Source organism: Ursus americanus, chromosome 21, assembly GCF_024610735.1.
Source record: "Ursus americanus isolate L20-20 chromosome 21, mUrsAme1.1.p, whole genome shotgun sequence".
NCBI classification, from domain to species: Eukaryota; Metazoa; Chordata; class Mammalia; order Carnivora; family Ursidae; genus Ursus; species Ursus americanus.
The window spans coordinates 50,648,247-50,668,375 of record NC_142147.1 but is presented as its reverse complement, the minus strand read 5'-3'; the positions used below and the strand labels follow the sequence as shown (position 1 = coordinate 50,668,375).

The window sequence follows — 20,129 nt, the reverse complement described above, 5'->3', positions numbered from 1 at the left end:
AGATGCTCCTATGCCCCATTTTATTTCTGTCCTTCCTCTTGCTCAGTCCCATCACACTGAAGGGTGTCTTGACCACACCTGTGTATTGCACCTTCTCTTAGTTTCCACTGTTCCCTCTACTCAGTGTCGTTTCCTCCAGTAAAATCCAGGAAATGCCTAATTGTCTTGCCCTCCCAGGGGACCCTTCCTGGGTCCGTTGGTAATCCGATGTATGCCATCATCTCTAGCCTCTCCTACCTCTTGTCCTGACAAGCTTCCCGTTCCTGGAATGGCGCTTCACATCACAATCACACCAAACTATGTCCCACTTCCTGACTCTGCAAGCACTGGTTCCTCTCCTGTGGATACTCCCTCCGCCCCCTCCCAAGTCATCCCTTTCAGTGAGCTCTGTCCGGGAAGCTTTTCAAACTTCAGGCTTTCTCTGATCTCCCCTGGCTGAGTTAGAGTCCTCCTCTGGTGGTGTCTGGTATCCAGTGTTGCCTCATTGAATGTATGCCCCTGTGGCATGATAATGCTTTACAATTAGTAGGAACTCAACGAATGTTGAGTTAGTGCATGATTGCCACCTCTCTCCTTCCATAGTGAGTCCTGGGAGGATAGGTAAATAGAGGACCCTCAGTGGTAAATGCTGGAAGAACAGCGAGGAGATCAGCGTGGTTAGAATGGACTGAATTGGGTAGGGAGGCAGGAGTAGATAGATGGTGAGGAGGTGAAAAGGTAGGGGGATGACCTCGGACGTGGGGTCTTTTGGACCTATGAAGGAGTGAACGTGGCGTCTTGTCCACCAGAGGGCGCCTCGCAGCCTCAGCCTGGTGGCTCAGAAAACTACAACTCCCAGCGGCCCTCGGAGAGCGCGGTTCTTCCGAAGTAAACGGTGAGGTCCGGGGGCCGCTGGGACTTGTAGTTCGCACGGGGACCCTCCGTGGGAGGCCAAGGAACTCATTCCCGGGTCCCAAAAAAGTGTGGAGCTGGGCCCTTTCCGCCTTCTTCGGTCTCCATGGTGATGATTCCGGCGAAGGCCCGGGATTTGGCAGCGGTCGGGGCCCCCCTCCTACTCCCTCCTCTTCACCATCTGCTCCACCTTCACACCTGGCCCGGAGCCGCGGCCGCCGCCTCCGCACCCGGGCCGGGAATTCTGCCGCCACAGGGTGGCGCTCGTGGACGGCTCCGTGGGCTACTCCTTCCTCAGACCTAGGAGTCCGGGTCTCCAGCCCCTCCTCCCTCAGACTCTGGGGTCCCAGCCCCCAACCTCCACCTCCCCGAGGGCCCGGGGGTTTCGTAAACATAAGCAAAACTGTAAGACCCAGAGACCCAGCGGGAGAAGGCGAGAAACGGGAGGCTATGGCGGGCAGTGGCTGCCGGGCCACCGGGTCGGTGGCGCCCGCCCGCCGCGCCGGCTGCTCCCTCCCAGCCCCCTCGAGGGCTTGTGCCACATCATGAAAATTTAATCCCAAATGCATTTGCGGCCCGACTCAGGGAGGCGGTGAGGAAAGGAGCACCCTCCCAGGGTGGATCTGGAGGTGGACTCAGCGTCGGGGAGAAGGGCTGGTCTGGAGAAAGGAGCAGGGACAGGACCTGCCCGCCTGAGCGGGAGAAATAGTCCGGGTTCAACCCCAAAGGGCCAGGGCTGGCAGATATTGGAGTAAGAGGGCGGGGACAGACCTCAGCAGGAGAGGACACAACTCGGGGGGCGGGGAAAGAACTCAGGGGGTGGGGACAGAACTCGGACCGATTCCAGGGGAAGGGGGCAAAAATTAGGGCAGGGACAGATCTCAGGGGAGGGGACCGAACTCAAGGGGCGGGAAGAGAACCCGGGGGAGTAGGGACGGAACTCAAAGGGCGGGATAGGCTCCAGGCTGGTGGGAATTATGGGGGTCGCTACTGGGGACGGGCATGTAACTGTCAGGGATGGAACTCAGAGGGGGAGGAAATCGAGGATGAAGGAACCAGGAGGGGCATGCGCCCCGAGAGGAAATAGAACTGGAAGGGTATAGAATTTAAAAAAGGAAAGATGGAAACAGGTGGAAGGAAGTCAAGAGGGAAGAAACCGGATGAGGGAAGAGCTAGAGGGGACAATGCGTGGATCGAAATGGGGGTCGGAATTCAGGGGGAAGAAAATCCCTGAATGAGAAAAGCACCCTTTGAATGAGGAAGTTGGAACTAAGGATGATGAGGGATAGTGATGGAAATCGGGGGGCGGGATGTGGATCTGGAGGACACAGAAACTCGCAGGGATGGGGCTGGGAGGATGAAAATGCAGGAGATGGAACCGTAGGGGACGAAAAGCAAGGACGAAATTAGGGCGAACTAAAAAGAAGGAAACCTCAGGTGAGCAAGAGAACTCGGGAGGAGAGAAAAGAGATAGAAGGAGCTGGAGGGGTGGAACGGGGGGAGTAACTCCTGGAAGGGATAGAATTGGGGCGATGCAACTCAGAGGAGCGCGTTCAGAGCCCAGAGGCGTGGTCTTGGAATGGAAGGGCAGGGACAGAATCGAGGTGGAGGGCTACGAAAGGGGGCGGGACTAGAACATAAGAGGCGTGGTCCAACGAGAATGGGCGGGGCATAGCCACCGCCCGCCCCGCCCCCGACGCTGAGTCCAGCTACAGCCCCTAGGCAGCCAGCACACGCAGCCTCCTTCCCCCCGAGCGGAGCTGCGGGGCCGGCCGGGCCGGGGCGGACCCCGGGAACCCGGACGCGGCCGCCCGGGCCCGCGGGCGGGGGGATCGGCGGGGGGACCGGCGGCAGGGGCAGCCACCATGGAGTTCCGTCAGGAGGAGTTTCGGAAGCTAGCGGGTCGTGCCCTCGGGAGGCTGCACCGGTGAGCGTGGTGAGGGTACTGGGCGGGGAAGAGCCCGAGGGTCCGAGGAGGACGCACATTCCCACCTGGGCCTAGACGGACAGATGGACGGGCGATACCCGTGGATAGGGGTTCCACCCATCTGTCCGGTTTTCTCCCTCCTTTTTCGACAGTCCCCTCTCCCTGGTCCAGTCTCGTCCATCATTTCGTTAATTTTTCTGTGCCCCACCCCACCCCAGACTCTACCCTTTTTTCCCTGGGACTGCATATCTCCTTCTCTTTGGGTCTCTGATCCCCTTCCCCACTTTTGGTCTCCGTTCTCTTATCTTCATCTGCCTCCTTTCTTCGGATCTCTGCCCGCTCTCTGAGTCTCTGCTGGTCTCTCTCTAGGTCTCTGACCCTTTCCTTTTGGGTGTCTGTCCCCCTCGCTCTGGGTTTTTCATCCCCCAGCCTGCGTGTCTCCATCTCCCCATGTCTTCTCAGTTTCCATCTCTCAGAGAGTTTAATCTGAAGCTAAAGCGGATTGGGGCCCATTGGTCCTTGTCCTTGAGGAGAGCTAAGCTGGGAGGAGAAGCCAGGGTATCCTGGGTCTCTGGGGGAGAAAGAAGTTGCAGGCCAAAAATGAGGCTCCTGGGGTACGACAGACTTCCCAAAGGATATAGGCTAGAGCTAAAAAGGACTTCCTTTCATCCAGGGAGATGACCCCAGTGACCTCAGTGTCCCCAGGGCAGTCTGGACACCTCCCCCCAGCCTCTCACCCCCAACCCCAGCCCTGGCTCCAAGTCAGAGAAATTACTCAGCTGCGGAGAAGCCTAAAAATATCTGGCTACGGTGCGGGGAGGAGATGGCCCCATCAGCACCATGCCCCTGCTGCCATTCCCTCGGACCCTGTCCCCTTGGCCCTGACCCTGTCTTTAGTTGACACTCAGTCCATCTCCCTAGGCCGTGCAAGTCCTTCTCTAAGACAAACACTAGTCCTGCTCGCTGCAGGTCACTTCCTAGCTCCAAAGGTCCCCCGCCCTCTAGGAATTGGAGAGATGGGAATAAGGCTGGACAGAAGGGAGGGGGCAGGAGGATGGTGCAGTGGGGGGAGGGGGAGCTGAGATAACCTCACCCCTTCTTTTCCCAATCTTCCAGCCCCTCCCCACCCTTTTTCTCGCCTCCTTTCACGAGTTTCTCAAAATACATCAGTGAGAAGTCAGGAGAGGGAGAGAGACGTGCTGATGGAGGGGGCTGGAAGGGGGGTGGCGGCAGGAGGGATGTGTTCCTCAGGCCCCCTCCCTCAGTGCCTGCTTCTCAGCTTCTCGTCTGTGTCTGGGTTTCTCTCAGTCTGTCTGTGTCTTACCTTCATCTCTCTGAGCTGCCTTCTGAGGCCCTGCAGACCCCAGAGCTCAGAGCTCCCACCAGGACCCTCACCAAGGAGTTGGAGTTTGAGAAGAGTGCTGTGTCTGAACCCTGGGGTTGCCCCGTATTGGACATAACACCCTGATTCCATGTAATCCTTTAGACAAAGCTGGGGAAACTGAGGCTCAGTTCGAGAAGGGGGAGAAATCCACGGATAAGTACAAGTGCCGTCATTCGAACCCAGGCCAGCCCCTCCCAAGCCGGGGATGGAGGCTGCAGTTTCCTCGAGATGAAATGAGTGATCCTAGAGTGGGTGGGGAACTCCCTCAGCCCAGGAAACAGACGGTAACCCAGAGCGACTTGGGGCAAGGACATGGGAGGAAGAGGAATGCAGGAGAGACAGGCGCCACGGTGCCTCCTTCCTGAGAGCCAGGCCTTGGATGGGGCGATGCCGGGGGCCAAGAAATGATCAGGGCCCCATCACTATTCTGGTGTGTGACCTCGGACATACTCCTTCTGCTTTCTGAACCTCCGTTTTTCCTTAGATGTACAATGGGAAGAGAGTACCAAGGGACATAAGGGGACAGAGGCTTGGGGGAGCAGGGGAACGGACAGAGAACCCCAAAGAAGCAAAGACAGAGACCCAGAGAGGGGACTGCGACACCTTCTTCATTTCGGTGAACTGCTTCCTAAGCTCGGCTTCTCCTCATCAAGTCCTCAGACCTGGGTTTCAGGCACCCAGGGAGGGAAGAAGGCTCTCCCTCCAGGCTCTCCCCTGTCCTTTCTGGTCTGCCGGGGAAGTACTTGGGTCACGTCATCTCTGCGCCCCTACTCTCCTATCCTGAGATGATCAATATCACCTGGAGCTTCCCTGTCTGTAACCTCACACTCTATCCCTGCCCCCATTTTCTAGATGTGGGAGACCGAGCCCCCGCCACACCCCATTTAGAAAGCCTTGGTCAGAGATCGGACACGTTGGAGTATTAACGAGTATCAAATATCAGGGGTTGCAAGCACCTCAGGAGTGTCAGGGTCAAATAGCATCTGATAGGGGCCTGGGTCAAAGTCTAATTGTACTGGCAGGCACGTTCTGGCTCTCATTTCTCGTCCCTCCTGGGTTCTGTCCACTCCCCCAGGCTCTTCCTCCTACCCTCGTTTCTTAGCGCCCCCCCAACCTCCTGAAGTTCTAAGATGGGGAGGGTGGCTGTGTTCTCTCATCTCTTCCACCCGCCTCCCCCCAGACCGTCTGGCTGTTCTTTCCTCCCCCGTCCCAGTCTCCCTCGCCTCCATCTGTTCTAGCCCCTTCCTGGGATCCAGCCCGATCCCCTGGCTGCATACCCGTCTCAGAGAGGGGCCGCATCTCACAAATCACGTCCCCAGCTTGTCTCTCCTCAGTCCCCCGGTCTCTCCATCTTTCTCTCAACGTTCTGGGTCTCTGCATTTATAGCCTCTCTTTTGGGTTTCTGTCCCCACTGATGTTTGGGTCTCTGTCCCCCTCCATCTCTGAGTTTCTGTCCCCTTCCCTCTCGGGGGTCTCTGTTCTGTTCCCCCTTTTCTCTCTGGGTCTCTGTCCCTCTCTCTTTCCGGGTCTCTGTCCCTCCTTCTGTATCTCTGGCCCTTTTTGTTTCAGCCTCTGTCCCCCTCCCATCTCTGGCGCCCGCCTTTTGGGGGTCTTTGCACATCTGTCTCAGGGCACCTCTCTTTCCCAGCAGCCTCTCTCTGGGTGTGAGGCGGCTCTCCAAATACCCTATCCATCATCACAGACTCAATCCCGGTTCCAGAACGGGCGGGGGCGAGAGCCACGCTGGGGACTGAGCCAATCCCCCTACCAGGGCCATCTGTCCCTTGCCAGGACACCACCCGCCACTCCCCCCTCCCTACCCCCCAGCTGACAGCCTGAACTCAAGGTTCCTCCGGGATGTCTGGCTGGGCTGCTGGATTCCAGGGACCCTGACTTCTCCCCACCCCCAGGGAATGGGCTCCTGGTGTCTGAAGGGAGTCAGCTGGATGTCAGCCCCACACCTGGGGCCTGGAAGCAGGGAAGGGCAAGCCACTGGGGGCAGGGGAGGAGGGTGGTCGGTATATATAGCAGACGTGGCTGAGAAGCATCTGTTCTTTTGACACCTTTGCTGAAGCATCTCCTTAGCGCCTTTTGCTTCCTCAAATAGACTCATATCTGGGAGAGGGGGCTGGAGAGAGTCTCTGGGCCTCAGGGTGGGGGCTGGGGGCACAGGCTCTTGGATCACCAAGTGTAGTTTGGGGTCTAAAACTCCTGAGTTGAGAGATAAGAGGGCTGGGGGAAAAGGGGACTAAGGACCGCCACACCTGAGCCTGCAGGAGAAGGGGGCTGGCAGCGTGAATTCCTGGTCTGAAGGGGATGGAGAGAGGGGGTCCAGGTTTCTGGATCTTGGAGGGAGAAGGGAGCTAGGACCTGGACTCCTGGGAAAGGAGGGAGTTAGGGCTTAGGATCCTTAGGGTCTTAAAAGCAAGAGGTTTTTCCCTGGACTCCTGTGTCTTGGGGAAGAGGGGGCCGGAGGCCTGGACTTACGAGTCTTCAACACTTGATGCCCCGCAGCCTTCTGGAGAAGCGACAGGAAGGTGCAGAGACGCTAGAGCTGAGTGCTGATGGGCGCCCGGTGACGACGCAGACCCGGGACCCGCCGGTGGTGGACTGCACCTGTTTCGGTCTCCCTCGCCGCTACATTATCGCCATCATGAGCGGTCTGGGCTTCTGCATCAGCTTTGGTATCCGCTGCAACCTGGGCGTGGCCATCGTCTCCATGGTCAACAACAGCACGACCCACCGCGGGGGCCACGTGGTGGTGCAGGTAGTTCAGGGGCGTGACTTGGCACGCTGGCCCACCTAGCCCTGCCCACTCCCGCTGATGACGTCACGTTCCTCCGGGCGGAGGAAGCCCAGGCCAAGCCCCTTCCAACCCCAGCCTGAGCAGCCCCGCCCATCTGTGCGCCCCCTTCCGCAGGCTCCCTTCTGCCTCAGGGTTCTCCCCTTCCTAAGCCCCGCCCCGATCTAAAGGAAGCCCCGCCCCTATTTATTCCAGCTCCCTGATTTCCAAATGCAGACTGTGCGCCAGCATGTTGCCCCCGCGCCGTTGTGGGCCCCCTAGAAACTTTGCTCCACCTGTCACCCATGCCTGTCCCAGTGTCACATCCTAATCCCAGTCCCAGTGCAGACTCCACCCTGAAGTTTGATCCTGGGTTTTCTGAAGTTCAGTCCCTGCTACATCCCACTTCATCATTTCTGGCCTTTACCTAAAGCCCGCCTTATCTCAGACTTTCTCCCTATTTTTCAAAAAATATTTTTTAAGTAAACTTTACACCCAACCTGGGGCTTGAGCTTACAAACCCCGAGATCAAGAGTTGCATGCTCTATGGACTTAGCCAGCCAGGAGCCCCACTTTCTCCCTGTTTTAATTCCGGTGTAGGCCGTGCCCCTGCCTCAGGAAAAATTCCCGACTTCGGCACTGGCCTACCTCGCCCCTTTGGCTACTTCTTGTCCCTGACTAGACCCCACGCAGTCACTCCGCAAACAGTTCGTAGTTTGGTCAAGAGAAATAAGTGGAGACAGAGTCCCCACCCCACTGACGGGCCCCTAGACATTCAGAGAAGGGGCACTGAAGCGGGCAGAGCGAGGCTTCGGGGCAGCGACAGGCCGCCTTGCTGGGGTAGTGCGCCTGGCAGCCTGGGCCAAAGGAATTGGGAGGAGGACGGCATGAGCTCTGATTGGCAGGTGTTTTGGCGCGAGAGGGGTCCTCGTTACTGATTGGCTGAGGGTCTAAATCTGTGCTGATTGGTGGAGGGGCAGAGCCTGGGGTCAGGGCGGCTGGTTTGACGTGCCTTTTGGCCCGCAGAAAGCTCAATTTAACTGGGATCCAGAGACTGTTGGCCTCATACACGGCTCCTTTTTCTGGGGCTACATTGTCACCCAGATTCCCGGAGGATTTATCTGCCAAAAATTCGCAGCCAACAGGTACAGGGCTGGGGTCTCAAGGTGGGCGGGAACGACTTAGAGGGTGTGGTAGCCTGGCATTTCGGGGCGGCCTGGGGAAATGGGCGGGGCCTGAGTTAGGGGCGGGGTCTTAGAAGAAGGCGGGGCTTGTGGTTGTGGAAGGTGAAAGTTGCAGGGAAGGTGGGGGCCGGAATTCTGGGGGGAACACAAGGCCTGGCCGGCTGTGGGCAGAAAGAGCAGAATCCTAGCTTTGGCGGGATAGCTGGGCCCTATTCTCGTACTGTGGACGCTTCCCCCCAGGGTTTTCGGCTTTGCGATTGTGGCGACATCCACTCTAAACATGCTGATCCCCTCGGCTGCCCGAGTCCATTATGGCTGTGTCATCTTCGTGAGGATCCTGCAGGGGTTGGTAGAGGTAAAGCCCTGCTCCATATGACCCTGTGCCTGTTCTCACTCCGCCTCTTGCCGTTGACTTTGGTTTTCTCCTTCCTAGGGGGTCACGTACCCTGCCTGTCACGGCATCTGGAGCAAATGGGCCCCGCCCTTAGAGCGGAGTCGCTTGGCAACAACAGCTTTTTGCGGTGAGAGGAAGGGGCTAGGATCCAGACTTGCGGGTCAGCGGGGGAGGGACTCTGGCCTATATTTCTGTGTCCCCGGAAGGCAGGGGCTGGGAGGCCACATTCCCGGATCTGAGGATAGATAAGCCCGGTCTACATCTTGCGTCCTCCCCCTTAGGTTCCTATGCTGGGGCGGTGGTCGCGATGCCTCTCGCCGGGGTCCTGGTGCAGTACTCAGGATGGAGCTCTGTGTTCTACGTCTACGGTGAGGGACCCGGACGCCTGGGTCCGGGTGGCGCTGGGGCGGAGCAAGGCCGGTCATCACCTCGCTTCCATCCCCCTCCTGACCCTCCCCAGGCAGTTTCGGGATCTTTTGGTACCTGTTCTGGCTGCTCGTCTCCTATGAGTCCCCGGCTCTGCACCCCAGCATTTCGGAAGACGAGCGCAAGTACATCGAGGACGCCATCGGCGAGAGCGCCAAACTCATGAACCCGGTCACGGTCAGGGCCCAAGCCTGTGGGGCGGAGGCGCGGTGGGGCAAGGAGAGATATTCAGGCAGGGAGGCAGGAGAAAAAGGGGGCTTCGAACTTCCACAGTGTTCCTCCGCAGTGGGTTCCTGTAGACGCTCAGAGGAGACAGGATGGGGAGGTGCAGTGGGCGGGGCTAGAGCCTAGGAGGCGGAGTTAAGGCGCGGGGAAGAAAGAATTAGCAGGTGCCGAGGGCAGGACTGGGTGGCGAGGTGGACAGAACCACTGTGGGGCGTGGTTAAGCCAGCAGAAACGGGATTTGAATATGCGGGGTTTGCTTAGACCTTGGGGGTGAGTGAGGCGAGAATTAGGGGGCACAATGGAATGGAAATAGACTCCTGGGCGCACATTTTTGAGTCCCTGAGGGTCGTCGTGGGGTCCGGACATCTGTGCACCTGAGGGGCACTGTAGAGTCGGAACACCTGCATCCCTGAAGTGTCACTGTGAGGCTAGGATGGTCCCCACAAGGACATGGTCAAGTTGGCGCCTCTGCGTCGCTGGAGGTTTTAGTGAGGTTGGGAAACCCGGGTCTCTGTGGGGCTATAATTGGGTCCTGAAGGGACACAGAGAGCGCCCAGCCCTGGTCTCTGTCTTAGCGGCCTCTCCTCTCCACACCCTCCCCCCACAGAAGTTTAACACACCCTGGCGGCGCTTCTTCACGTCCATGCCAGTCTATGCCATCATCGTGGCTAACTTCTGCCGCAGCTGGACGTTCTACCTGCTTCTTATCTCCCAGCCCGCCTACTTCGAGGAGGTGTTCGGCTTCGAGATCAGCAAGGTTGGGTCCAGGAAGGAAAGGCAGGGGGCGCAGCGGGGGGAGACGGAGCAGCCGGGCCTGGATCCCAAGAGGTTGAAACAAGGGGTAGGGAGGAGCCAAAGGTGCACGAAGCGGGTGGAGATGCCGGGCCAGCCGCCCCTGAGGCCTCGCTCTGTACGGTCGCTGGTGCAGGTGGGCTTGGTGTCAGCGTTGCCCCACTTGGTCATGACCATCATCGTGCCCATCGGGGGCCAGATCGCGGACTTCCTGAGGAGCCGCCGAATCATGTCCACCACGAACGTGCGCAAGTTGATGAATTGTGGAGGTGAGTGGGGCGGGGCCCTGCGGCGAGTCTGGGACAGCCCGGGCGGGGCGGGACCCCGGGAGGATGGAGGTGGGGTCAGGGGCGTGTCCAAAAAGGCGGAGCCGGGGTGAGGCCGAGCGTGGATGAAACAGACTCTCCGGCCTCTCGAGGCCGAGCGTGGATGAAACAGACTCTCCGGCCTCTCGAGGCCTACCGGGTGGAAGCGCAAGGCGGGTGCGACTAGCCCGGCGAAGCACGGGCGAGACCAAATTGGGTCTGGCAGGGCGGGGCCTACACGGGCCTGGGCGGAGCAGGAGGGGAACTAGGTGGTCAAGAGGGGCCATGAGTGGGGGACCCGGACAGACGAGGTCTGGGTGGCTTGCTGCCTAATGAGTGAGAACCGAGGGAAGGTGGGGTGGTGCACGGGTGGGGATCCGACCCTGCGTTTTCAGGGCGTGGCCTAGTCGGGAATGGGGCCATGGACGGCCCAGCGGGACCGTGGTGGCTGTAGTGCGCGCGGTCAAAGACGTTAGGGAGGTGAGGGTTTGGGTTAGGGCGGGCGCGGGCGGAATGCAGGACAAGGCAAGCTGAACGCGCACAAAGCCAGGGACAGGCATGGAGGTGGGGGCTGCGGCGGTGGGAGGCGGGCTGGAGAGGCGGTGTGGGGAGGCCGACGCTCAGATGAGTCGGCCCTCCGGCCCTCCGTAGGCTTCGGCATGGAAGCCACGCTGCTGCTGGTGGTGGGCTACTCGCACTCCAAGGGCGTGGCCATCTCCTTCCTGGTCCTCGCCGTGGGCTTCAGCGGCTTCGCCATCTCTGGTGAGAACCGCGGATCCGCAGCTTGGCGGACTCGGGACAGCTCTGTAGGGAACTTCCTGGCTCAGGAAGGGGACCTCGCAGCTTCTCAGGAGGTGGCCTGGAAAGAGCGGGAGGGGCGGAGGAGGTGGCGATGGGAGGAGGAGCGGCTCAGCAGGAGTCACCCGAGTGAGGTTCAGTCGGGAGTGACGCCTTCTGGCTTGCCTCGCCAGGGTTCAACGTGAACCACCTGGACATCGCCCCGCGCTACGCCAGTATCCTCATGGGCATCTCCAACGGCGTGGGCACGTTGTCAGGCATGGTGTGCCCCATCATCGTGGGTGCCATGACCAAGCACAAGGTCCGTGCGCCGGCCCTGACCCGCTCGCCCTCCCAGTTTGTGTATGGGGCCTTCCTGATGGGCTTCACCCTCGCTGGGCTCCATCCCTGCCCTCTCCTGGTCTCTTAACGCTTCCCGCTGGGTCTCCGTCTCCCTTTCTCTGCTCTCAGGTTCTCTCTCCACCTTCTGTTTCTGTCTTCTGACCTCACCTCCCCCTTGTCCCCCCACAGACTCGGGAGGAGTGGCAGTATGTATTCCTAATTGCCTCCCTGGTGCACTATGGGGGTGTCATCTTCTACGGGGTCTTCGCTTCCGGGGAGAAGCAGCCGTGGGCAGAGCCTGAGGAGATGAGCGAAGAGAAGTGTGGCTTCGTTGGCCATGACCAGCTGGCTGGCAGTGACGAAAGCGAAATGGAGGATGAGGCTGAACCCCCCGGGGCTCCTCCCGCCCCCCCTCCTTCCTATGGGGCCACACACAGCACAGTTCAGCCCCCAAGACCCCCACCCCCTGTCCGGGACTACTGACTGTGTGCCTCCCACTGAATGGCAGTTTCCAGGACCTCCATTCCACACATCACTGGCCTGAGTGACTGTCAAGGAACCCCAGTTCTCTCTGTCCTGCTGCAGGCCTAAGAAGCACTCGCCCTCTTCCCCAGTGCTGTCAAGTCCTCTCCCCTTCCCCCGATCTCGCCTCTCAGGGGTAGTGAAGCTGCAGACTGGCAGTTTCAAGGATACCCAAATTCTCCTACAGGTTTTCCTTCTCCACTTGTTCTGCCTCAGTGGTTTCAAATCTCTCCTTTCAGGGCTTTATTTGAATGGACAGTTCAATCTTTTACTCTCTCTTGTGGTTTTGAGGCACCCTTCCCCCGCCCTCTCCTTTAACCCCTGGGATTCTCGGGGTAACCCCCCCCCCCCCGAGACTACTCAGCCTTCCTCGCCTTTTAGAAACATTCAAGGTCTTCCTCTAGAAGTTACAGATCTCTCCCGATTCCATTTTGCATTTTCCAGGTTGGATTAACCAATCGCCCATCCCCGCCATTCTATGGATCGATTCTCACCAGCGTTTCTGAGGGAGAATGGCGGTTTCAGGCCCCCTCCCCCCCCCCCGGCACCCCTCCCTCCACCAGCAGGTTCTGCTGAAGCACCAAATTCCCCAAGACCTTCTCCCTAGCTTAGCACAATGTCTAGGGAAGCAAGATGGCAGTTTTAACACTATGCCTCTCTCCACCCCCATGCACTTTCTCTGACACGTTTTCAGGTCTAAATAGTGGCTGCTCAAGTCCATCAACTCAATGGCGTGAAGCCACCATCATTGAACTTCCCCACGGTGGTTTCAAGATGCCCCTCTTCCCCCTAATTCCTTGCACTTTATTCTCCTGGGTGGTTTCGAACTACTCTTGTTTTCTCAGTGGCCATTTGTTGTGTCCCTCAGGGGCTAAACGACTCAAAATCTGGGATCCTTCCTCTCTCAGACTCCCCTCTTTCGGCTTAGAATTTGGGGACTATATGCAGGAGGAGTCACAGAATCCCAGGAAAGGGAATGGGGCTGGGGGAGAGGGGTGATTTCCCCAGAGCAGGGTTGTGTCTTTGTGTCTCTGTCTCTGTGACTGTAAACCCTGCCCTGCCTCACTCCCAATAAAATGCTTTGGTGTACACACTCCAGTCGTCATTGGCGGTGGCGGTCACGGGAGCCTGGGCCCCCAGCTCCTTCCTCCCTCAGACCCAGAATCCGAGGGCCCCAGCCCCCTCCTTCCCAGGAAGCAGGCCAGAGTAGGGGTCTAGCCCGTGGGAACACTTGATTTATTCGGCCTCAGACGGTGTTCTCCGGTCACAGCGAAAGCATCTCGTGTGTTGGACCTCCTACCCAAGAGAACTACTATTCAGCAAAGCGTGCCTGGAGGACAGGACCTCTGGGTCCTTCCTCCGTCTGGGGATGGCGCGGGTCTGGCAGGACGCGAGTGGGGCTCACACGAAATTGTTGGGGAGCGTGGCGGGAGAGAGTGGCTCCAGGCTCTGGGGGCGGTTCCCGCGGGGCGGCGGGGGCAGCTTGGGCGGCAGCGGGGGGGTGGGCGGCGGCTGTTTGGTGGCGATGTGTGAAGGGACCCAGGCATCCGGGGCATAAAAGTAGAGGTTGTAGGGGTCCTTCGGGGCTTCCAAATGCATAACTGTGGGAGCAAAGGGGCGAGGTCATCACTAGGCGGACAGGGGGCCTGTCCCCTCTGCTGCGCCGCTGGCCAAAGAGGAGGCGGGAAAGAGGATTCCGACTGTTCTTTGGAACTGGGTTTTCAAATTAAAGGGCGGAGCCCCCAGAATAAAAGAGGGGGCGTGGCGTCGGCGCAGCAGGTCGGGGCCTGCAGTGAAGAGGGCGGGGAATTCAGGGCTCCAAGGGGAGGTGGAAGGGGCGGGGCTGGGGGGGGGACCGGCGGCTCCCAGCCTGTTGCAATTCCCAGCTGGGCTGGGGACGGCGCTGGACGTGTGTCCGGGGGAATTTCGGAGAACTGGGGGGCAGGATCATGGAGGCGTCGGGGTTTCTATTGGCCTTGGGTGGGGACCTGTACTTTTTGGCAGGGCGCCCTAAAGTGCCAGGCGAAACCGGGTTAAGGACGCGCATTCATTCAAAGAGAGGGACGCTGTGAGGGTCGCTCACCCGGTTCATCTCCGTCGTTTGGAAGCCTGTGGTGTGCGAAGGGCCGGTGTCGAGCCGCCCGGCGGTAGAGACACCACAGCAGCAGGAAAATGCCAATCAGCAGTCCGGTCCCCGCGAGGAAGAGGCAGAGGGCCCCGCCCGCCGCGCCCCGGGGGCGCCGCACCAGGGTCACACCTGAAGGACGAGGGCCCAGGGACTGAGCAATCTAAACTCCCAGCCCCTAGTTCCCGAGACCCAGGAGTCCCGGCCCCCATCTCCCTCCACTCTCAGACTCCACATACCAGCCCTCAGCCTCCTCCCGCCTCAGACTCAGGAGCGGGGTCCCCAGCCCGCCCTCCCCGAGACCCAGGAGTCCCGGCCCCCAGCCCCCTTCTCCCTCAGGCCCAGGAGTCCGGTCTTGGCCCCTCACCGGTCTTCTCCACTCGTTCCACCACGATGATAGTGCTGACTCTCTCACCTCGGCTGCGCCGCTGGGGGGCCCGCGGAGTGGCAGGGGCCGGCTGACTGGGGGAACCCAGAGGAGCAGGGGGGCCTGCAATCCGGGCTGAGGGAAGAAGGGCATCAGGCCCTTTAAGGCTAGAGTTCTGGGAGGCTTTCAGCTCAACTGTCCCAGGAGAAACTGAGGTAGGCAATTTAAGGGAGTCAGGCTGGGTCACTGCAGGGGTTTCTGGTTTGGGACTCAGAGATAGCTCATTTAGGGCAGTAGCTTTGTCCTTGAAAGGTCTAGTAGTTTCTGGGTGAGGACTGGCAGAGATCTCAGGGTCAGAGGTCATGGGGTTCTCTGTTGCATCTTGGGACTGGGTTGTGGGAGATTCTGTTTGGGGAATTTCAGTGGGGCTGGGGTTGTGAGTCACATGGGATTCTGGGTGGGGGGTTTCAGTAGAGTCGGGATGGGCCATCTGGAAGAATTCAGAGTTTGGGGTTTCAGTGGTGTCAGGATTATGGGTTTCTGCTAATTTGGGGTGAAGAGTCTTGGTGGGGTCAGGATGTGGGGTCTCAGGGACTTCTGCATGTGAGATTTTGGTGGAGTTAAATTTGGGAATCTCTGGGGATTCTTGGTGTGGAGTTTGGGTAGGGTCAGGGCTTGGGGTCTCAGGAAATTCTGGGTGTGAGGTTTTGGAGGGATTAGGTTTGAGGGTCTCAGGGGATTCTGGGTGTGGAATATCAGTTAGGTCAGGTTTGGGGGTCTCAGAAGGTTCTGGACCTATCATTTTGGAGAGGTTAATTTTTGGGGACTCCAGAGAGTCTGCTATTGAAGTGTTGAGCGAGTCAGATTTAGGGCTCTCAGGAGACTCTGGGTGTGGGGTTTCTTGGAGGTCATGGTTGGTCGTCTCAGTGAAGTCAAGGCGGGAGGGCTCAGGGGAAACTGCATGAGGTGATTTGGAGGGCTCGAGATGAGCAGTCGCAGGGGAGTCTGGGTTAGGCAGGTCACGAGTGGAATTCTCAGAAGCAGGAGAGGAGGTCTGAGAAGGGTGGCCCATCTTTGGGAAGTCGGAGGCTGTAAGCGGCGAGGCCGAAGGGTCAGCCCTGGAACCCAGCCGGGCGAGGAGGAAGACGAGGAGGAAGAGGATCGGGCTGAGGGATGTCATAGCTCTGGGAGACGCCTATAGCTGCGGGGGAGCGGGAAGGAAGGGGTTAAGGTTGGAAGCCTCCCGGGAACCCCTGCCCACTCCCGGAGGCCACGCCCACCGGTCCCCAGGTGGCCCAAAATCCTGCCCAGCTTGGCGCCCGGGAAAAGAGGGGAAACCAGCTGCAACTCCCTGAAGGCTGTGGGGCCGTAGCCACCGTAGCTAAGGGAGACTGAGGCGCGGGGCTTCTTGGGAGTCGTAGTTAATTTCCTTATCTCTTTCCCCGAGGGGGTCCCAGAAAAATTGGGAGAGACCTCAGACCTCTCCAGGCCCTCAGACCTCCTTGACTTCTATTTCAGAGGGTGTAGAGCTCCAAGGGGACACAGGAGCCCTTCTTCTCCGAGGGTTCTGGGGACACCTTCACTGCACAGTTGTTTACACTAGAGGAGGCTCAGAAGGAGTGGCTGTGGGCTGGGGGCCCCTAGATCTGAGGGAGGAGGGAGACTCCTGGGACCTGGGCAAGAAGGCTGCTGGGGGTTCACCCCAGTTTCCGGAGGGTGGAGGGCACTGCGTGTCTAAAGTCCTGGTTCCTTAGAGAGGAGAGGCCCGAAGTTTCAGATGCCTAGAATTTTGAAGGAGCAAGCTTAGGGGGGTTGGACTACAGGGGAGAAAGGAGACAGGAGTCTTGAACTTTAGGGGACTGTGAACTCCGAGTCTTGGGCCCTCAGTAGATAGGGGTGTAAGGTTCTGGATTCCCCAGCCTGCCCAGAAAGCTGTAGGGCAGGACTCTGGTCCCTCTGTTTATTGAGGATGGAGCTGAGATGCCAGGCTCTCAGGATTGGTCTGGGCAGAGACACCTAGGTCTGTGCTCAGATGGAGGTGGGGGTGGCAGATACCTGGGTAGGACACGGTTACTTGGGGCCTGGGGTCTCTTACCTGCTCAGTGAGGTCCAAGATAACAGTGGTGAGCAGAGCTGGACGCAGAGATCGGTGAATGCTGCAGAATGGCTCTGGGAGGGGCAGCAGGAGGTAGGGTCCCAGGGGTGCAGGTTGACGCACCTGACCCCCTCCCTGGGGATCCTGGGAGCCTGGCTACAGGCTTGTGCTCTTAAAGGGACAGAGATAAAGAACATCATCTCTGGAATAGGGAAGGGAGTTAGGGACTGGATCATCTATCTGGTGGAGGGATGTGGCCCAACCAAGCTATCTTTTCTTTGAAACCAGGGGTCCAAGGGTGTCTGGGTGGCTCAGTTAGTTAAGCATCTGCCTTTGGCTTGAGTCATGATTCCGGGGTCCTGGGATCGAGCTCCAAGTCTTGCTTGTGCTCTCTCTCTCTCTCTGTCAAATAAATAAATAAAATCTTAGGAAGAGAAAGAAAGAAAGAAAGAAAGGGCAAGCAACCAGGGGTCTAGGCCATCTGCCATCTCCTACATGCAAGCCCAAGGGTCTAGATCCCTGGTGCCCTCTTACCTGAAGACCCAGGAGTCTGGGCCTCCAGGTCCCTCCCCTCAGATCCAGTAATCCAGGTTCCCAGGCTTCTCTTCTCTGGGGAACTAGGAGCCCAGGGTCCCATGTCTTGCCAGTCAGATACCCAGATTGCTCCTGCCCTTTGGGATTTCCTAACCTTGGCCTACCTCCCCTCACTGTGTAGAGAGCACCCGCTTAAGAGCCAGTGTGAGAGGACTGGTCCTTTACAATACCCCCAAACTCCTCCCTGGGAAGGCTTAGGCCCATGCACAGGGTAGCTCTGGGGCCCTGGTCTGTCTTTCCCCTCTTTGCAGTTTTGCCTGTCACTTTACCTGCCTTCACGCCCCCCGCCCCAATACCATTTGCTTTCTGCTGCCTTTCCCCCCCTCCATTTCTCATTCTATCTTTTTGGTTCTCTGCTGCCTGGATTTATCTCTGGACATCTCTGTGCTGGCTGGCTGTCCTTCTATCTCATGTCTTTCTCAGAGCCTCCTCCCTCCATCTCCAGCTGGCTCTTTGTCTTCTTCCCCCCCACCCCTTCCTTCCTCTTCTTTCCTTCTTCCTCTGTTGTTCTCTTTCTTCCCCTCAACCCTTTCCTTTGTCACTCTGTCTTTGTCCTTCCCTCTCATGGTTACTTCATCTATGTGTCTCTGCTTCTCCCCATCAGTCCCTCCTCTGTTGCTTTCCCTGTCTCTTTCTGTGTCTCTGGCTTCTGCTCTGATGGTCCCTCTGCCGGTCTCTATTTTTATCTTTCTGACACACCTCCTGTGTCCACTTCTCCGTCTGTCTGTCTCTCCCCCTCCTGCGTCCCCTCAGGTCCCAGCTCCTGGTCCCAATTAGTTGGTGGCTGCCGAGGCAGAAGCAGGGCCCCCACTCCTGGCTCCTCATTACCGCTGGCGGCTCCTAATGAGCCTTGGGGGGGGGGCTGACCCGTGCCCCCAGCCCCCTGGTCTGCGTCACTGCCCGCTGCGGGGGCTGTGGAGGCGATATAAGGGGGCTGCAGCCTGGCTGTCCAAGCCCACTGCGCGGTAGCGGGCCCTGCCAACGGGCGCAGGAGGTGGGTGGGTGGTGGGGTCCGGGGTTCTGGGCCAGGACGTGGGCCTCACTGAGCTCTTCCCTGTCTCTCCACAGGTGATGGAGACCCGCCAGGTGCCCAGGAGCCCCCGGGTGCGGCTGCTGCTGCTGCTCCTGCTGCTTGTGCCCTGGGGCGACCACACAGCCTCGGGAGTCGCCCTGCCCCCCGCCGGGGTCCTCAGGTACGTGCGGCGCCCCGGACACCCAGAGAGGGCGGGATTCGCAGAGGTGGGAATAGACCCAAAGAGAAAGGGGCACAGAGACCCGAGAGAGAGGAGGACGGAGACCAGGGATGGAGAGAGGTGGAGTGTGGGCAGGGAATCAGCACGAGGAACAGACACAAGAAGATTCTGAACGGCGTTGAGAGATTTGGAACGAGCTGAAGCAGAGCGAATTCGTTCCCTGAGCAAAGTTTATTGGGTTCTTAGTGTGTGGCAGGCCGGGCGCTGAGCGCTGGGGGTGGACACAGGCATCGGACTCGGTCTCCGTACTCAGGGAGCTTCGAGCCCGGGGAACAGACAGAGACCCGTCGAGAGGGAGACAGGGGGACAGAGGACAGACGCTGAGCCAGTCCACAGACTGTGCAGGGACGGGGCTTCGAATTAGACCGCGGGGGATACAGGTGGCGGCGGGGGGCGGGGCGGGACCCGCGGTAACCGCCTCTCTTGGTCTCCTCGTAGCCTCCGCTCCCCCGGCCGGGCCTGGGCGGGACCGGCCACCCCGCTGTCGCGGCGGAGCCTGGCGCTGGCGGACGACGCGGCCTTCCGGGAGCGCGCGCGGCTGCTGGCCGCTCTCGAGCGCCGCCACTGGCTGAACTCGTACATGCACAAGCTGCTGGTGCTGGACGCGCGCTGAGCGCCGCGCCCGCCCGCCCCACTTGAATAAAGATCCTGCAGAGCGCCCGGGTCTGCGCCTCCTTCCTGTGCCCGGCGGTGTGTGTGCGGCGTACGCGGGCGGGGCTTGCGTCGCTACTCCGGCGTATCTCGTCCCCTCAGTCCTCTCTTTCTTTTCTCTCCCCCCCTTTATTTCCCAATCATCTTTCCCTCCCTCCACTCCTATTCTCTCTCTGCATTTCTGCTCTTTCCTCCCTCCATCCCCCAGCTCGGTCCCCTCCTCTTGCTCTGTGCCTCTGTCCCTCCCCACCCGCATCTCTGCTCCCACCCCACCTGCGGATGTCCGCCCTCCTCTGTGGGTTTCTGTCCCCTTTTCTGGTTCCCTGCAACCTACCAGGTCTCTGTTTCCCTGAGTCTCTGTCCCCTTCTCTAGGTCTCTGTCCTTCTCTGGGTGTCTGTTCACCATCTCTCAGAGTCTCTGTACTTCTATCTCTTTCCATCCTCCTGGCTTAACCCTCTGCCTTCTCTCTCTACTCTTCTTTCAGCCTCTAAAACTCTTCCTTCCACTCCCAATCGGTTTCTTTCTTTTCTTTTCTTTTCTTTTCTTTTCTTTTCTTTTCTTTTCTTTTCTTTTCTTTTCTTTTCTTTCTTTCTTTCTTTCTTTCTTTCTTTCTTTCTCTCTCTCTCTCTCTCTCTCTCTCTTTCTTTCTTTCTTTCTTTCTTTCTTTCTTTCTTTCTTTCTTTCTTTCTTGATTCCCTCTTTTCTTTCTTCTGTCGTTTCCCTCTCTCCCTCTTCCAGCTCTCATGTTCCCCGAATTTCGCCGTTTCCGCTCTCTCCTCACTTCCCGACTTCTCTCTGGGCGCAGTGGAAAGATGGGGGGGGGGTTGCCTCTAGGGCGAGATGTACCTGCCATTCAAGACCAGGTTCCCCAAAACCTAGCTGTGTGGTATTGGGAAGGGCTGCTTAACCTCTGAGCCTTTTTTACTCATCTGACGATAAACCGAGATACACCATGAGACAACTTCTTCACAGCTCCCGCGAAGCAAAACGCTTTTGTTAGAAAAGGGTTTCCGCCTCTCTAGCAGCAGCCTCCAGAAGTTTGTTCAGGGTTTTCTGACTGCTCCCTTCCCGGGAGACCGTTGGGGCGGGAGG

At 58.8% G+C, this 20,129-nt stretch overlaps 3 protein-coding genes across 3 annotated transcripts; 2 read left to right on the top strand and 1 right to left on the bottom strand.

Annotated features, from left to right (window-relative positions):
- Positions 1 to 2,751: 2,751 nt before the first annotated feature.
- Positions 2,752 to 13,044, top strand: SLC17A7 (solute carrier family 17 member 7). Its single transcript, XM_045772214.2, has 12 exons — positions 2,752 to 2,818; positions 6,717 to 6,969; positions 8,011 to 8,129; positions 8,409 to 8,523; positions 8,602 to 8,689; positions 8,844 to 8,930; positions 9,023 to 9,165; positions 9,821 to 9,970; positions 10,142 to 10,274; positions 10,962 to 11,072; positions 11,282 to 11,409; positions 11,619 to 13,044. The coding sequence occupies exons 1-12, from the start codon at positions 2,757 to 2,759 to the stop codon at positions 11,910 to 11,912; spliced, it is 1,683 nt and encodes a 560-aa protein (XP_045628170.2). The 5' UTR covers positions 2,752 to 2,756; the 3' UTR covers positions 11,913 to 13,044.
- A 308-nt stretch (positions 13,045 to 13,352) lies between these two features.
- GFY (golgi associated olfactory signaling regulator) lies at positions 13,353 to 16,636 on the bottom strand. The gene is made up of 4 exons (XM_045772241.2): positions 16,539 to 16,636; positions 14,444 to 15,638; positions 14,035 to 14,208; positions 13,353 to 13,552 (listed from the first exon to the last, which is right to left on the bottom strand). The coding sequence occupies exons 2-4, from the start codon at positions 15,621 to 15,623 to the stop codon at positions 13,353 to 13,355; spliced, it is 1,554 nt and encodes a 517-aa protein (XP_045628197.2). The 5' UTR covers positions 15,624 to 15,638; positions 16,539 to 16,636.
- Positions 16,637 to 18,146: 1,510 nt separating this feature from the next.
- PTH2 (parathyroid hormone 2) lies at positions 18,147 to 18,998 on the top strand. The gene is made up of 2 exons (XM_045772267.2): positions 18,147 to 18,325; positions 18,824 to 18,998. Exons 1-2 carry the CDS (start codon positions 18,204 to 18,206, stop codon positions 18,996 to 18,998), a joined length of 297 nt encoding a protein of 98 aa, XP_045628223.2. The 5' UTR covers positions 18,147 to 18,203.
- Positions 18,999 to 20,129: the final 1,131 nt, after the last annotated feature.

Coding starts and splice junctions, on each gene's coding strand:
- SLC17A7 (XM_045772214.2), top strand. CDS start 2,757: ATGGAGTTCCGTCAGGAGGAGTTTCGGAAGCTAGCGGGTCGTGCCCTC. Junction 6,970..8,010: donor GGGGCCACGTGGTGGTGCAG/GTAGTTCAGGGG, acceptor TTTGGCCCGCAG/AAAGCTCAATTTAACTGGGA. Junction 9,166..9,820: donor AACTCATGAACCCGGTCACG/GTCAGGGCCCAA, acceptor CTCCCCCCACAG/AAGTTTAACACACCCTGGCG.
- PTH2 (XM_045772267.2), top strand. CDS start 18,204: ATGGAGACCCGCCAGGTGCCCAGGAGCCCCCGGGTGCGGCTGCTGCTG. Junction 18,326..18,823: donor CCCCCCGCCGGGGTCCTCAG/GTACGTGCGGCG, acceptor GTCTCCTCGTAG/CCTCCGCTCCCCCGGCCGGG.
- GFY (XM_045772241.2), bottom strand. CDS start 15,623: ATGACATCCCTCAGCCCGATCCTCTTCCTCCTCGTCTTCCTCCTCGCC. Junction 14,209..14,443: donor GGAACGAGTGGAGAAGACCG/GTGAGGGGCCAA, acceptor CTCGTCCTTCAG/GTGTGACCCTGGTGCGGCGC. Junction 13,553..14,034: donor AAACGACGGAGATGAACCGG/GTGAGCGACCCT, acceptor TTGCTCCCACAG/TTATGCATTTGGAAGCCCCG.